General features: G+C 36.2%; 1 protein-coding gene across 15 annotated transcripts in view; it reads left to right on the top strand.

The window, feature by feature from the left end:
* Window positions 1-18,566, top strand: part of NPAS3 (neuronal PAS domain protein 3) — an 879,538-nt gene that overhangs the window by 432,911 nt on the left and 428,061 nt on the right. For 11 of the 15 annotated variants that reach the window (XM_055291567.2, XM_055291565.2, XM_055291563.2 and 8 more), the window contains one exon: window positions 1,474-1,556. In XM_055291567.2, coding sequence (XP_055147542.1) covers window positions 1,474-1,556 — 83 coding nt within the window. The remainder of the gene's footprint in view (window positions 1-1,473; window positions 1,557-18,566) is intronic. The other 4 variants (XM_055291566.2, XM_055291564.2, XM_055291556.2 and 1 more) reach the window with 1 other exon arrangement.

Raw genomic sequence — 18,566 nt, 5'->3', positions numbered from 1 at the left:
CACAGTGCCTTGCAGACATTGCAGATACAAACTCACATTTGCAGGGTTAAACTCCCTACTTTGCATAGCACAGTAATCACAAGTGCATTTATATTATAATCCCTACTAAGCTATGGAGCCAACTGACCAACTTAGTAACCGAAATGCAACAGAATTACCCCAGCAGCATTTCACTGGAAATTTTCTTGTCAACTATCTGAAAGTGTTTCTAGAAGTAATAAAGTAGGTGATTTTGATTTTATTTTCAATTAGTAGTATCTGGGCTTGAGAGAGCAGAGGTTTGTAATAAAATTTTCAAAAAAAGCAGGAAGATATGGAGAATTTACTTGTTGGAAATATAGAAAGCATCTGAACATTTTCTTTCATAAATCAGTGTAAAGCAAATGGATTTTTTATGATGTCCTCACTTCTGATTTCTGTACGTCACTTCCCTTTTTTGTCTATAAATTTGTTCTGACCATGACGCATCCCTGGAGTCTCTCTGAATCTGCTGTGATTCTGGGGGCTGCTTGATCTGTGAATAGTTCATTGCTCAATTATACTCTATTAATTTTTTTTAAAAAAAGAAGAAGAAAAAATAGGCGGAAGAACAGGTTTAAAATAAACTGGAACCCTACGTAAAAAAAAAAATCATAAACAGATGACACTCAATTCTGGATTCCACAGTTATTATGCATTAAACCCACTTTTGTTAAGGATTATGAGGACTCCTTGTGTGGTAGGCACCTGCAGGCAAAGCAGGTGAAGCATGCCTGGAAGAGGACTGACTCTTAGTGAGAAAACAGGAGTGTTCGGGAGCTCCAGATAAGAAACAGTCACTGACCTGGTGAGGCACATGCTGGCCAAGGATCTACCTGGGCTTCTCGTCAGTCTTATAGGAATAGTTACACATGAATATGCAGTAAATGTGAAATCCAGCCATCTCAGGATGCTTAACACTAGTGCAAATGATCATGAATAAGAATGTCTTACCCAGTATGTTCTGCTGATTAAATTGTGATGAAGTTATTGCATTGGAAAATACAAGTTTCCTGTTTGCTTTTTTCCCAGCCTAGAAGATGTAAGAAGTTTAGTTTTCTCTGGGGCGGGGTTTGGGGGAGATAAGGCAGTATTCAGATGCTTAAAAAAATCAATACCTTAATTTTAAGAAAAATGGTGTACTAATTTATTTTAAAGGAACCTGAACATTCATATGTTTTTATTCCAGTGTAGGGAAAGCCATCCAAAAGGAAAATTTTTAAAATCTGAATGTATTTTTTTGATGTTTCTAGAAGTCGATATTCTAGGTTGAAAATTTAACCTAGGCTATGTTTATGCTTAGACAACTCAGACTAAAATTAATGCTGGGTGGTGGTTTAGATCTCATTATTATACTAAGTAGTCAATGATGCCATTCAAGACAAACTAAGCTGAAGATATGAATCAGAGCTCCAACTTAATTGATCTGTTTTCTTTCTTTCTTTTTCTTTTAAGTTATAGGTGCACAGCGAAGGAGAAGCCCCAGTGCACTAGCCATTGAAGTATTTGAAGCACATTTGGGAAGCCACATTTTGCAGGTACCTTTAAAACAAAAAGAAGCTTTCTTATATTTTACTAAGAAAAAACCATATGTTTAGTCTTTTTTTAAAAGAAATTTTTTTTTAATGTCAGCTGTATATTTAACTGTTGTGATTTTATCTTGGAATTCCGAAATTCTTATGAGTTTATTTTTTTCTTTTTAGAAGGCCATCCTTTGAGAGAATGTTAATGAGAAAGGGAGGGCAAGTATTATTTGTGCTGAAATAATTTAGATGAATTGCACTATTTAGTTGATGCGCAATGTGTAGTAACTGGCTGTTCCCAGAATGGTTGTGTGCGTGCTGTATTTGTAAGTGGATCTATGTGTGTGTCCTTGGAGCTATATATTGTTTTTGGAAGAGCAAAGTTTTGTTGTGAAAGTACTGTGATTTTTTTTGTGTCGCCAAATTTCAGTTCTTTGCTTGAGTTCGTATTTGTGAGTGCTTCCGATCTTAATGTTTGCCTCCCCAAATTAGAAAATTTCTCAGGGGAAAATATAGTATATTTAAAAATACTACTAAAAGGAGACAAATAATAATTGGTTTTGCCAATGAACTTCATGATAAAGAAATGTTAAAGGTTACTAGGATGAAACTGTAGTTACCTAGCCCTAGAGAAAATTCATTGCAAACTCGTCATCTCACTTACTCAAAACTTTTTTTTTTTCACTAAGACTTTGCCATTGATTCAACACTTCTGCCTTCAACCATAGATAATTGTACCACATTGGTCCTTCTCCCAGGATAAATGTTGCCATGGCCACTTTTTTTAATCTGTGGAAGATACACCTTTTTACATAGAATTTGAGAAGCGGACAAGTTTGGGATATGTAGGCCGCTTACTGTATTTGGAAAAGGTAGCTATGTTTTTCTGAGATAAACTTTGGAGTAAAATAAAAGTATACTCCAGATCCGTGTTCATTCAGAGTTTATAAATAGGGCCTTTATGGTGTTTTCATTTTCTAGGTTGTCAAAAGTAATACTAAATTTAGCATATTATCTTTTAAGTATGTGCATTAGGAAACTATTATGTGATTTGGCATAAAAAAAAAAAAGAAAAGAAAAGAAAAAATAGCTCATAGTCAAATCCTGGTGGTTCTCCAAAGCAGTGTCTTTACTGGCAGTTTCAGAATCACCCAACACTTGCTCACAGGATGCATTCTTGGGCCTCAACCTAGACCTATTAGATCAGAGTTTATAGGGTAAAGTCCAGGAATTTGTGGTTTTTAACAGTCTTCTGAGATAATTTTGATGTTCTATTAGGTCTGAGATAGCACCTTTCACATTTGCAAGTTTAAAGCCCTGAGAAGTCTTACTTTACATTTGTGTTTATTCTTATTTCTTGTTTATCCATTAATATCTGTCAATATCTCATAGAACTGATGTTTCTTGAAATACACCTTGGGAGTTGCTATTCTATTGTGTACATAAAATTTTGAATTACCTTTGTTACAACCTAGGATCAGTTTCAAGGGATACAGAAAGGATTGTGTTTCTTTCTAGATCTTCAAATTGTTATTTCCTTTCCTCTTACACACAGGTTGTTTGGAATCTCCATTATAGGTTTTGTATGGGCCATGACATATAAATTGTTAGACTCTGATGTGATTCAAGACTATTCCTGTTTCTATTCTGAAGCAGTCAGAAATTGTTACCTAAGACTTAGTCAATGAAAAATTATTCAGAGACTAGTCCTAGATTATTATCTTCTTAATTCTTTCTGGAAATCATTACTCCAAAGGCCTATGAGTAAGTTGTCTCAGTAACTGCAGTAATTTAAAACTAACACAAACTTAGGAGTTTGAATCAAACATAAACTCAGTATAAATATATAATGTAAAATGGCTCTCCCAAATGCTAAATCAACATTATACTTCATTGAGAGAACACAGGATCTAGAGTGGGGCTGCAAGCTCGTTCCCATTTTGGATGGGTCACATTCAGACACCACACTATGGTTGCATCAGCTGTCACACCAACCTAGACAGCTGGATGCCATTTGGAGTAGAATAACCAGACTGGTGAGTAAACTAGAAATCATATTACGTGAAGAGTGGCAAAAGACCTGAGAAAGTTTAGTTTGGAAAACATGACTTAAAAGGGGCATCAATGCCCTCTCTATTTATTTGAAGGCCTCATTTCCAAAAAAAAAAAGGATTAGACATATTCTGTGTCGCTTCAGAGTATGAGAAAACAGATAAATGGATGAAAATTTAGAATGTTTAAATTATGTCTGTACAAGAAAACTCCTTAATAGGGCTGATCACACTTGGAATAAGTTTGAAGCTGTAGACTTTCAGGAGAAATATAGATGGCTTGGTAAAGATGCTTTCAAGAAAGGCATCTAAGCATGATTGCACTATGTAATCTTACAGTTGCCACAGAAACTAGTACTTCTGGTATAATTTGATTTTAGCACTAATGGTTATGGAGTGGAAGAACTACTACATAGTATTCTAAGTTAACTACTAGAATTATAGGTAAGAAGGAATTGGGAAGTAGTAGTAACAAGAAGAGCCTCCCTTAAGCTATCTTATTAGTTGTTTTGCCTAACTAGCAGGGAAACTTTTGAGCCCATAAGCCTATGTCTGCACCGTGTTCAACAATATTGCAATGTTCAGTAAGGATGAGATGGCTTCTACATTTTGTTTCAGAAGGGTCCATGGTAGAATCTGGTTGGTCCATAAAGACCGGAATGAATTCTGTCTTCCCTTTCCTCCTTCTTACTCTCTCTTCATTTGCAAATGGTTGATAAAAACCTGTGTGGTCAACAAAGTAGTATAGGCATGATCTCCAACCTGACAGTTTATAGTCATTTAACACTCCCCTTCATCCCCCACAAGTTTCAAATACTTTGTAAGAACGCAGAAGTCACGTATATGACTGCTGTCTTTAAATAGCTTACAGTCATTCAGGGAAAGAGGAACCAGGAGGTTGCATAAAGTGGGAATATCACACAGGTCAAGTACTATCAGGCCACAAAAGAACAAGGCTCTGAATTTGCCATAAAGCACCAAAGAAGACTTTTCAAAGTTGTTGATGGATGAATAGAAGTTTATTAGGCAAAGAAAAGGGAAGAATATTCCAACCAAAGGGTACATCAAACACAAAAGCATGTAAACAAGTAGTGGTAAATCTTACTTGGGGACTGTTTAGATGTTTGATATGACAGCTGCTTCACATATGCAGTGGGACATACAAGAGATGAAGGAAGGGAGATTATAGGAGCCATATTACCAGGAGGTGTGGACTTGATTCTCCTTGAAGAGTCCATGGAGAGGGATTTTATGCAGCAGTGACAAGAGAACAGTTTGGTTTATTTCTGGAGTTATCATCAAAATACAACGTCCAGGAAGGCTCTGAGTTGTAAGACACTGATATAAAGAGACCATTTAGGAAATTGTTACCAGAGTTCAAGAAAATGAAGATCTTTTGCAAGATAGAGCTGTGTGAATGAAGAGGCGGCTATGGAATTGAGATAGAATCATTAGCATGTGGCCCATAATTAGAGGTGAAAGACTAGAGAATGACAGGATTTAATTATCACCACAAGTTTTCTAGTTTGGCTACTAGCTGTCTGATTCTACTACCTGAGAGAAGTCAAGAGGGATGGTCTCTTAAATAGCCAAGTTGATATGAGGTGTAGGCACTTGGAAACCTAAGTCCTATTTCTGCAGAGCAATTCTCAGGCTAGGTCTGGAATTACTGATCACTGGTGTATAGATGAATGATAGCTCAAATTAAGAATGGGTTACAGACCTATGGAAATGATGTGGGGCAAAGAGAGGGCTAAGGAGAGCCCACTGTGGGGTATGTCATCATTTAAGAGGCCAGTAAACATGAGAAAGGAATGGACAGAAAGAAAAAGCAAGCCACAGGATTTGATTTTGGTGAAGGAAGGAATATTAATAATGTCAAGGTAGCTAAGGATAAATCCTTTAGTAGGGCAAATCCTGAAGAGATGTCATAGGTTTTGTGGATTGAAACAGTCGCTGTGCAGAATAAGTGTAGAATACAGACCTAAAGAGCAATAGGAGGTAAAGGAGAAGAATCTGAGTGTTCATGGTAAAGGAAGGGTGGGAAATGAGAAGTTATCATCAAGAGAAATTTGTGTTTTTCGTATAGTGAGAGTATGTTTATATGTCTGAGATTTATGGGATCAAGCATTTTGTGCATATTGGAAAAAGAGATGAAAAACTAACTCTTGGCCAATTACATGCTCTTTAGCAATCTCCTTTAAAAATCAATATCTCATGGTCATGTCTGTGCTGAGAAAGGATTGGTTTTCATTATTATTAATGGCTAAATGCCATTCTATACTATGGATGTATCATAATTTAAGTAACCATTTTCCTGCTATTGAGTATTTTGATTACATCTAAAAATGTTCATATCTAATGCAGATATCAACATGTCTGTGTATGTGTGTAAATGCAAAGAGAAGATAAAATATTGAAAAACATTTTCTAAAAAGAAAAGCCTAGTCTGGATGGATTTCAGCTTAAATATAATGAATTTTTTACTGTGTACTAAGTTTCAGGTACTGTGCTAAGTTCTCTTCTTATATCATCATTGAGTACTCACAATATAGACCTATGAGATAGGTGCTATGATTACATGCATCTCAAAATTGAGTCAACTAAGATTTTAAAAACTTAAGTAACTCAAGCTCACATGTCTGTTTAGGTAACAAAGTTGAATTTGAACCCAGGATGGTAACACTAGGGTTATAACACTGCAAAAAATGATAAGGGTATTTTAAAAGACAATGGTAATAAGAGGAAAGAATTAAGACACAGTTGGAGTAAACAGGCTTCAGTAACTAATTGAATTTGGAAACTAAAGTAGAGGTCAGTTCCAAATACCAGTGTGGGGTTCAGAAAATGCCTGTGACTTCACTGCGTCAGGTACCAAAGCTTCCCTGCTACCTGTGCCCCAGTGATGTTTCATTGAAGTGCATACTGCGTGCCCCTTGGTGTGGAGGATTTGAGAGTAAGGGGTAAGATAGACTCCTTAATTTTTGGTGTGCCCATTCTCTGAATGTATATGTAATATGTCTCTGCTGTGCATATCTAATTAGCCATATATTCTTGTAGGGAAAAGAAAGTTTGGTGGGATCCCTTAAAATTTGACTACTTTTCCACTGAGAGGGAGAAAATAATAAACTTAATGGTGATTTTATCAATGTAAAATCGTGTATTACAAAGCCAATTTTCAATACCAGTGTATGTAGGCAGGGCCAAGGCCCAGGCTGTGTATTGTGAAACTCAGGGGCCTCCATTCACAAAGCAGTCTCACCACTGACTGTGACCAATATTATAGTCTCAGTAAACCTATAGCTGTTTCAGGCATGAATCGTAGGACAGCAGCATCTTCTCCAGGAGAGTTGAGGGTTCAAGGGATGTCAGCCTTGCAATGGCAGGGCTGTGAATCCCAGCCCTAGTGGGCCTGAATCAAGGCATTATAGTTCACTAAATTCTTCTCTGATTTTTATAAATTAGATGAAGAATGGGAAGTCAAGGGGTAAAGGTTGGGATTTGTGCATTTTGTGGCAGGCTCAGTAAAAATCCGAGAACTTGAGATCATTATGTGGGATCTTTCCTGGAAAGTACATGTGATGAAGCACAAATGTGGTTCCTGCTTTCAACGTTCTCTTAGGGCATTATATTGTTCCCACTTCATGACTTCTTTAATATGAAAAAGTATACGTGTTATTTATTGTTACTTTTCCAATATAAGGACCAGATAGGATATTTGTATTTTACCTTATTGAAGTTAACAAAACAGAAAATGGTAGAAATACCATCTTCTTAAGTCATAAAATTAACTACTGGAATGACTTTCCCTTAGGTGCCATATTTATGAATGGAATGTTTTAATGCTTTAGTTATTTGTTTACCCTCAGCAGAAAGGTTTAAGTTTCTTTCATTTTGTAAATAATGCTTACATAATTGTTATATAAAGTTGCAATATTGTTTTTGCAAACTCCATTATAATAATGCTACTTTACTCACCTCACAAGTGTTAAACAAGTTAAACCTAGTACATGGAAATTTTTAAGGTTTATTTTTGTGTTCATTGTCAGCGTATTATATTGAACTATACATATGTGTGTGTGTGTGTTACTAACTTTGTAAAATACATGCCATTACTAAGAACTATCATGTACTTATAATTGAAAGATAGTCTTTATTCATAACTCATTTTGGATCATAAAAGTAGGTTTTGTGAGTTGGGTAAGTATAATAAGTACCAACATGTTTGTACATAACTAATAGAGAAATTTGTTTATTATTTAAACTAAGTATTGAGAGAATAAAAAGAATGTTCTGTAAGAAATGCCGTAAATTAAAGTAATGGTGGAAATATTGTATCTATGTGTCAATTTTGTGCTTGGCCATATTAGGTAAACCCTCTTCTATCTATGTCATTGACCCCACATTATTTCTGGCCACAAATGAATTTTTGTATTGCTTTTAGAACATTCAAACCCCAACCTGAAAGAGAATTCCATGACCATACTCTCTGAGGGGACTGAGTAAGAGCCTCCAAGAACATTCTAAGCTTATGACCCCTGAGGTTCTCTGACTGGGAGTGGATCAGAAAAGGCTAGGTAGGGTGGTTGCATGATTGCCTGGTCTTCCTCAACATAAGTAGGGGAATGATTGTTTTTGCAAGGATCATTTATTAGTAAAATAACCCTCGTGTTCAGGACACAAATATGTCCTGTGGTAATAACCTTAGCAGAACAGTTTTGTTAAGGTATATATTTTCTTAAAATGATGGAGAAGAAGGGAGCCCAAATGCAGAGATTTTCTGTTTGTTAGTCAAAGTAATCAAAGATTTGTGTGGATGAGATGGATAATGTTACTGACCTCAGGGAGCTGTCAGATTTTGTTCATGTGGTTTTTCATTTCCTCAACACCTTTAACCATGGAATACAAGGTAGAATTATGCCTCAAATAAAAGAAGAACCTGTGTTTTACAGAGGCTATTAAGGATCAGATTTAGAAGAAAATCAGGTCAAGATTTGCTTTTAAATTTCTACATTTCTTCTGTTAATCACACTTTGAAGATTGGTAAAGGGCATATCCTAGAATCATGATTAGTTAGTCCATATAGTCTTTTGGTCATGCAGAGTTGTTGTTAGACAAATGAGAACATATAGGTTCTCTATCTACCAAAGTTTTTTTTAAAAAAAAATCAGGTTGATGTAATAAAGAAAACAAAACAAGTAGTATCTTATTTATATATTTGTTACTGTTTCAGTATTGCTAGCTACAGCATCTCTGGTCTCTGAGACCCAGCCGATTGTAGAAGACTGAGTAGAAGATTCTGCTGGGGAAAATATACTGGATTTATAGGCAAAAGGAACTCTTTATAACAATGCTGGGGTGTGTGTGTGGGGGGGGGGGTTGAGAATGCCAAATCTGCTGATAGACACCTTCTTTAATCTCATATGCCAGAAGAAAATGAAAGATTGACTAGTACAATTCAAACATCTGGGCAAAGGAAAGTGAAAATACCTAAAACAGCTCAAAACCTAACACAAAGATACAAATTATCATTTATTAAGAAGCTGCCTAGCCAAGTCAACATGCCTTTTACATTTGATGGTAGTGTTTTCAAAAGACCTCTGTGAAAGAGTGATACCTTCAAGTCTATTTTCTACTTTATTGATGAGTTAAAATTTCACCTTTATTTTATTGAAATGTGTAAATATACCTAAAATCATCTCTAGGAAGTTGCGTCTTCTTATTCCTGATGGCTCTTTTTGCTAAAGTGGTATCCTGCTGGACATCAGTGCTAAAGTAAAATAAGATGATTTCAAATAATAGGAGCATTTTGAATTAATTCCTTTAGCTGTGAGAGAGGAAGGGGAGAAAGTTGAGTGACCCTGTAGTGTCTCTATGATCCAGAATGGTAAGAAAATGTAAAACTAAATATAGAAAGAGAGAAAGTTAGTGAATATATTTGCATATGCAAATTAGCTTAATTGATACTGCTTGCCTCTACAGGGATTTTTCATTACAAACTGGAGTGCTACATTGTTCAGCTCATATTGAGTAATTTAGTAACTAATGAGACCAGTTTGCACTAATTTGCATATGATAAATGAGCTTAATTGCAGTAAATAACTTGGAGGCATAATTACTTAATTTTCCTGTGTTGCACGGCTTTTAAGTTCACGTATGAACAACTCAAGATAATTTTGCATATTTAAATTAGTTCCTTTTAAATTTTCTTGAACAAAAAAGAGGAACACACCTTATCAATTGAGCTATAAAACAATCAACAGTAGGGATTGCAGTATTTTTATTTAAAAAGAAACAATGAAAAAGAAAACTAGAAATTTTAAGTCTGTTGTTCACCTCTCCTATGTCCTCACCTCAAATAAGATATCAGCATTGGCATTCAGGAAAATGTTTTGAAGGTTGAACATTAACTCACAATTTCTATTAGTAGATTGCCTAGGTTTAAACTAAAATATGTATATGAATGAATCATAAGTTTGGGAATAGGGTTTATAAAAGAGATGTGACATGTCCATTATCTAATTTAGTAAACTAACATCAGAGTAGTCAATTGGGTCTACTGGCAATGTGCATTTCATCTAAGTTGCTGGCTTTAATGATGTCAGCATCACTCTGACCCTGGCATTTATTCTCTATCGAGATTGATGTTTCATACTTATGGAATTGGTTTCACTGGAGAATCTTATTGTGGTTTGCCAAGAATTATCTCACTGGTCTTCAAATTATCTGAAGAATGCATGTTTTGCCAAAATCTCCATTCTCAAAACAGACACACTGGATCACGTAGAGGTTGATTGCAAACCATTATTTCCCTATATTGTACTGCCTTCGGATGTTAATCCTAAGGGGAAAAGTATAATTTCTTATTCAAAATAAACTTATTAGGCCATATAAAAGTCATATTCTTGATTTTGAGGAAATACAGTTGTAAAAAAAAGTTTAACATCTTTTATTTAAACAATTATTGCTGCTTTAACTCATTATATATAAAAACTGATGGGCACATTAGGGCTATTTCTTTGTCACAATCTGAAAAAAATAGCTCATCAAACTTTTCTCTGAAAAGCTCAAATTCTACTAAATTCAGTATATGCTTTTTTTCCCAGAGGTGAGCCAGAACAAGTACTAATGCCAGTATATTCAAAGTGTAAAATTTGAGTCCTTCATTTAATAGGTGGTCAGGAAATACCTGGTAAATAAAAAAATGAACAAAGAAATCCTACCTGGCAAGGTCACAGTTAACCTCAGAGCCAGGGCCTTGTCTCAGCTCTGTGTTAGAAGCTTAGTTTGTATCCACATCTCCAGACATGGGAGAGTATATGACAGATTCATTATGTGCATGGATTTGGGCATCCAGCCAACTTGAGTTTATATCCCCAGTTGCTCATTTATTAACTGTGTGCACCTACAGTGGTCTCTTGCTCTCTCTAAGCCTTAGTTTTTTCATCTTTAAAATGGAGAAAATAGTAGTGAAAGTTTTTCTGGCAGGCAGATTGTGAGGATTGAACTAAATAGTGTAGTTGAAAGTGCTTGATACAGAACTTGACATGTAGAACACATTTGAGAAACATCTGCTAGTGTTTCTGTTTGTGTGTTGGGTAGTCCAGAATAATGTGCAAGTTTTTAAGAAAAATCCTGATGCTTATCAGAAACTTTATTACTTCAGGAATATAAGAACATTATCAATAAAATTCTCTCAGGTTCAAAACAGGATAAATATTCTTTATTGAACATGACATAAAATGCTTACATTGATGTATCTATTTGATGGTTCAGGTTTAGTTCAGAGTAAAAAATTTTAAATTTGGTGATAACAATGTATTTTTACCTTGAGAATGAAAATCCTTCTCTTAAAAACCAAAGAAGTTGTCGTAATACTCTCATTGGCAACTTAGAAGAAACTGAAAAAGAGAGAGTTCATAAAGGGACTCCAGAATCAAACTCTCCTTTGGACTAAAGTGTGACATGCCATTACTCTCCTTATCATACTACATGACCTCCTCAACTTGCTCAGAAAAAAAATGAAAATAAACACCCAATCAGAAATCCAGAAGAGCTAGAAGGTAGAACCAGCCATCGACCATTGCTATAAATTATGCTGGTGAAACGGTTTAATGCACATGTGCTTCTCCTTGTGCGTGTTGCACGAGATCCATCATCTGCCAGGCCAAAAAGTGCACCCTTCCATGTCAGGGTCAGAAGGGAGAACTTCTCAGAAGGATGTTCATAATGATGTCTCCATATGGCAGATACATATCCTGGGGTTTTTTGTTTACCTTGCTAACTTTGATTTGCAGGATAAACATATATCATCATTCACTGAGAAAGAGTGAGAGAAGTGTGAGTGAGGGGAAGGAAGCAGTTTGAGGTAACATTTTGGAGGAAAGCCATGGTATTTGGCCACTTGACTGAAACTAGTGCAATAGTAAATGGGGACTTTCTAGTTGCAAAATGAATTACCTCAAGTGGCCAGGTTCTAGAAAAGTGAAACAGTAATCTGAAAGTACTAAGCTTCAGTTCAGTAAATATTTACTCCATGCCTAATTTGCATCAGGGACTGCAGAAAATACTGAGATATGGATAATGAGTCATGATTTTGCCTCTCAGCATTCCCACTATGGGTAGAGAAGAGCCATAAGAAAACAGACCAACATAGTTCAATGTAACATAGACTAGTGGCTTTTGGATCACTTATTCCTGGATTTGAATCTCTGTATTTGGTTATATGGACTTGGGCGATTTATTTGAACTGTCTAAGCTTCAGTTTTCTCAACCCCAAATGGAGATGATAGCAAGTCTTACCTCAAACAGTGTTAGAATTAGATGAGATACTACACAAAGGTGCCTCGTTTAGATGAGAGACTATACACAGTATTAGCTGAGATACAACACAGACAGCTCAGTGAGCACTCAGGAAAAGTTGGCTGTCACAGAGGCTGAACCCTAGAAGCAACAGGAGGGAATCAGATCACCCAGCCTGGAGCAAGTCACTTCCTGTGATCACACACACACAGTTCACCTCCTTCACTAATCACACCCACACACATATTCCCTTTTTAAGTTTGGTGTTCCCTGAGGTCAGGAGTTCGAGACCAGCCTGACCAACATGGTGAAACCCTATCTCTACTAAAAATACAAAAATTAGCTGGGTATGGTGGCACATGCTTGTAATCCCAGCCACTCAGGAGGCTGAGGTAGGAGAATCGCTTGAACCCAGGAGGTAGAGACTGCAGTGAACCGAGAGCATGCCACTGCACTCCAGTCTGGGAGACAGAGCAAGACTCCACCTCAAAAAAATAAATAAATAAAATAAAATAAAAAATAAATTTGGTGTTTATGTGGAAGTCCCTGTGGGAGTAGTTGGAGGGTCTTCACTTCGCAGTGACTCATGCATTCTTTTAACATAGTCACAAATGGGGGAGGATTTCATAATGATCAGGCAGAATTTGTTTGGGGCATGCTGACATAAAGATTGTCTGCAAGGTATTGGAACATATCTGTAATTCTTTCTCAGGCACTAAGAATGGCCAAATTATTTGGAGATTAATGTGGAACAGAAAGACAGTTATACTACATGATGAGCACCTCTAATCTGAAAATCCAAAATCCAAAATGCTTCAAAGATGAAATTTTTGAGCACTGACATGACCGCGATTGGAAAATTCCACACTTGACCTCATGTGATAGGACACAGTCAAAATAAAGTCAAAACTTTTTGTGCACACAATTATTAAAATCTGTATAAAATTATCCTCAGGTTGTAAGTATAAGGTATATGTGAAATATAAATGAATTTTGTGCTTAGACTTGGGTCTCATCTCCAAAATATGTAATTATGGATATGCAAATACTCCTCTCACTTCTGGTCCCAACCTTTTTTTTTTTTCTTTGAGTTGCTATTTTACCAAGTTTTTTGGAAAAACTTCAAAACACTTCTGGTCCCAAGCTTTTTTCTTGAGTTGCTATTTTACCAAGCTTTTTGGATAAGGGATATTCAACCGGTATCATTTTTCAAAGTTGACAATCATAAGGTTGCGTGTCAAATATTAATAGTAATAACTTTCTTATTGTGTCGGTTTTTATACCTCTCTGGTAAGGTGTGTAAATATCTGCAAATCTTTGCCAGATTACTATGTTCTTCTTGGCTTTAGAGTACCCCTTGGTGGTAGCAGACATCATATTTTTGTTGCCAGCATCAGCTAGGAATGACATGGAATAGGGTGACACCAGCTGACTATCATTTACCTTGGACCCAAAACTCAGTCAGTATGGCCAGTGTTCCTTTCCCATCTCAGTCTCTAGAACTTTGCAAGCCTTTTAGACTCATTTTAGACTCAAGGAAAGATTGTGAATGGGTGGGTGGGTGATAATGTGCATTGTTTCTCAAACTAAGTTGATTGCAGACACCAATGAGCTGAGCATCCTGGACTAGTAGTAGTCTGTGGAACACACTTGAGGAAAGTGGCTTAGAAGAATCAAATCAAAATTATTTTTAGAAAAGATCTCTAAATACAATAAGAGCCAAATTGAACACATAATTCAACAATTATAATGTCACATCTGTATTCTACTTCACTAGCTTTTTAAAGACAGAAAGATTATTACAGAAGAATCTTAAGTAGTTATCCCTTGTGTGTGTGTGTGTGTGTGTGTGCGTGTGTGTGTAGTCAAATACCTCTTTAAACTGCACAAAGTGGGGGAAAAAAGAAAATGTTGAAAATAAAAAAAATACAGATAAGCAAAGAGAAGAAAAAAAATTATAAAAATTAGGTATCTGACTTTTTGTAAATCAACCAAAATAAAATTCTGACTCTTGTCTCTTGAAAACAGTTGTGGAAGGAACAGCTGATTTTAAGAGGTACCATCCAGTGTACTTCATGGCTGATACATGTTTATGAATGGTTTTCTTCTTCTGAGCCTGGCCTGGGTAGTACTATATTCACTAAAGAACACAGAAAACCAAGACCTGTGGGGACCAAGCGATAAGAAAGGCACTGTAGGGATCGTGCTTGGAGGGGGAGGGGTGCAGGGTACAGGACTTGCTACTAGCTTCTATCCTCTCTGAACTGTAGCCATGCACCTGTGGGCAGACCCAGGAGCTGGGTCAGATGCCCTGGTCACCTAGTCTCCAGCTGTTTTTTAATAGTGTTGTCTAGCTCCTTGTGAATATCACTTCTCAGACATTTGCCAATTCAGGATCTGATGATTTATGATTGCAAGGTAAGTAATCCATGGGACAGTGTTATCTTGTGACAGTGCAATAGAACCGTGTCTAAGAAAAGAAAATGTCATGCCATTTTGCTTTATGTTTATTGTGTATTTGGGAAAAATAAACATTTGGGAGAATTAGTGAAATTATTATAAAATTTGTTGTTCTGGATGAATAAAATGTGTAACTAATGGTTGGACTGCCCTCACAGAGGAGCCTCGTTGAATTCCCATGAGGCTAGATAACTGCTACAGGAATTGTCAGGTCAGAGCAGCTCTTTCCCTCAATTCTAAAGATATAAAAAATGCAGGTGACCCTTTAGGCCACCAGAAAAATGCCCTCTGAAGTAATCTACTCTTTTACTTCATTTTAGGTTGATAAAATGTTTTAGTAAATTTCATCTGGTATAGAGATTAGACCAAGGGTAGAATTGACCTAAAGAAGCAGAAAATTCTTTTATTTTTTTTTGTAAGTGGGAAATCTGCAAGTTCTACATAAATACAAAGGCAAATGATAATATCAATGACTATTTTAATTGCATCTTTAATCCGTAAGGATAGTTCAATGACATTTTAAATTATACTTTTAGAATTGTAGTCACATAGGAGATAAAACTCAGTAACTATTTAATAATGCATAGTAAGATCAACTGTATCCTCTCTTGAGATCACATTTAGGTGGACTGAATGTAAAAGCCCGATCCAGCATTTAGACAGCATTTAATCTTCTGGAAGATACTGTTACGTCTTTCTAAATATAAAGTACCCAGGCCTGGTACTTTCAGTTGGTACCTATTATCTCTGCTCCATGATTAGTTTCACTGGATTCACAGCTAAGCTGTATTATTTTTTAACCAGGAATTGGATTGCTGTAGATCAAACTATTTTCAATACTGGAAGGTTACTAATCAGTTTGGGGAATTTATATGACTGATTGGTAACTAATTGCTATCATTTAACCTGGCTTTACCTGGAGACTACGATATAGTTAGGTTGTTTTTGGTGGGGTAAAAAGTGGTAAAGGGATTTGCTTAAGGTCCCACAGCTATTAGTAACTAGCTAGCACAGCTGGGATTCGAACCCTGAGGTGAAAGTGAGAGCGTGACAGAGAAAAGAATTAGAAGGGAAATATTAGGTATTAAATTATTTTACAATGGAAGTTTTTCAAGTGACATACTTTAAGCTGTGGTTTGAATGGAAACAAGAGGACATGCACTTTTGTTTAATAAAGAAATATTTGCCCTGAGCAGAAGACAACATTTTAAAGCTTGTCATTTCATTCCTGGGAAAGTATTTTGAGGAAAATGACATGGCTCAGCCCTGTTTGCTGACCATTTTGTTGTCTCCTGCTGAGACTTGCCATTTCCATAGCCAGTGGGCTGTACTGAATCAGACAGAAGCAATAGGTCATTAACAGACATGGAGACTTGGGGCAGCCTGCAGAGACTGAAAGAGGGGAAAATCATTTGGGGCCACATCAACAAAACTGCATTTAATAGAATCTCATGCAGCTATGTTTGGGAGGGGGGCAGTTAGCCTGATTTTCAGAGAAACTTAAGAAGCTTTAGAAAGCACAAAGTCATTTTCCCCCCAAAGAATGTCATGCCTAACATGAAAACAGAGGTGGGGGAGGGTACTCACTTCTACACGCTGCATTTTCTCCTGTTGAAAAATAACTGCTTACAATTCATTGCATTGAAAAAAAAAATCCAGGTTTTATTTTCTTACTGACACCTCCCGTTAACCTTGAGACCTTTAACTCACAACATTAATCCAAAGAGAGATTATATTATTTCAATCAATACCTAAATTATTAGATTGCATTTCCATGGTCTTTGGAGATCCTTCTGGATTATTGTAATTGATAGATAGGGCTGGGGGAACAAGTTTTTTTCCACTGAGATTGCTACACATTATTTTGGCATTTATGAGATTATTCATTTTAGAAAGTATGTGTAACCAGCCTCCTCTGAAATGCAGACCAGTTTAGCTAGGGCAGGAAAAATACAGACCCTGTTTATTGATATTAAACAAGCATTTATAGCTTGTTATATATAAGGCTCATCGAATGCAGCTTTGGGGAATATGTAGATATTGTTCCTTCCCTCAAGAACTGTATAATGAAATGTTGTATCCTTACCTGGGATAAAAGGTGCAGGTGTAGAGACAGGACCTAAAATTCCAATAATTGCATTTGCAATTAAGTAAAATTTAGCAAACAGAATATCATTTTCACATTATCCTGTCATTTATATTTTTAAAAATTGCAGCTAGGCATGGTGGATCACACCTGTAATCTCAGAACTTTGGGAGACAGCTGGGAGGATTGCTTGAGCCCAGTAGTTTCAAATCAGCCTGGGCAACCTGGCAATACCTCATCTCTACAAAAATAAAAAAAAAAATGAGCCAGGTATGATAGTGTGTGCCTGTAGTACTAGCTACTCTGGAGGCTGAGGCAGGAAGATTGCTGGAGCTGAGGAGGTTGAGGCTGTAGTGAGCCGTGTTTGTGCCACTGTACTCCAGCCTGTGTGACAGAGCAAAAGACCCTGTCTTTAAAAAAAAAAAAAAAATTCACCATTTAGATACATACACATGCATGCACCCATGTGTGATTTTTTGTGAAAAAATTTCAAAATGGTTTCATGTATGTCTTAGTTTTCCTGTTAGATTGTAAGCAACTTGAAGATGGCTGTCATGTCTTGTTCATCTTTGTGTCTTCCACAGTGTGGTGCTCTTAGTAGGTGCTCAGTGCCTTTGTAGAATTGACTTAAATTTGTGCAGATAATGCATATAACTTCTAACCGATTGATTGTTAATTGTCCCTTTTGTTTTGGGCAGCATTATTAAAAAGTCAGTGATGGTAGCTGATTTCAGGGTGCATTCTTATCACTTGAAGGAGACATTTACATGCTGAGCTCCTAGTAGGGTTAATGCCTTATGCACCTAAGTCCCCATGCACCAATTCGAGAATGTCCTTCTCAGCCAAGAGGTCATTAAAGAAAACACAGTCCCATTATAATGTCATTTGCCCCTTAATTTTCTGATTACTTACATTTGGTTTGGTCCTAATTATGAATACCTTTAATTGCTTTATCACAGTGATGATTAACTGTGCCCAAGTCAAACCCCTTTGAAAGAGAGGACAATTCCTTCTAAAGGCTTTGCATGAATGCACTTAGGAGGAATATTAAACAAAAGAATAGAGATTTTCCAGCTTCCAGAAGGCTGATCAGCCTTCTAACATTTCTAGTGAACGTCTTCCTAAAAAATCCCAGGAGTAGTTTTCATCTTTGTGTTTTCCAGAACTGGAAAACCTCAGTCCTCTAAAATCTCGAGCATGTTATAATCTGCCACTATATTTACATGAATTATTCTGCCAGAAGATAATATTAGAAATAATATACATGCCAGCTGTTCTCTAGAGTATAAAAAATATAAAAATAAAAAACTTTGAAATCCGCATGATATTCCTGAAAGAGTACACGCCTGTGTTTGGCTTTATTGTTTTCCATTTATGTGTTTAAAGTAGCAATGATTGAAATTTGTCATGTTTTATAAATTAAAAAGTTTAAAACACCAATTAGAAATGATGTCTTGCTGAAGTTAAAATGAAGCAATCAGCTTCATTTTAAGCAATATTTAATAGCTAATAAAGGAGGGTCCATTTTATTTTAAAATGAAGGCAACAACCTTAGGATATAAAAGAAATAAAACCCTGAGATTTGGTATTTAAATTCTGTATTTTAATTCAGTTTCTATAAAATGG

Source organism: Symphalangus syndactylus, chromosome 9 (assembly GCF_028878055.3).
Source record: "Symphalangus syndactylus isolate Jambi chromosome 9, NHGRI_mSymSyn1-v2.1_pri, whole genome shotgun sequence".
Taxonomy (NCBI): domain Eukaryota; kingdom Metazoa; phylum Chordata; class Mammalia; order Primates; family Hylobatidae; genus Symphalangus; species Symphalangus syndactylus.
Note: the sequence above shows the minus strand (reverse complement) of the source record. Positions and strands in the feature narration are given on the sequence as shown.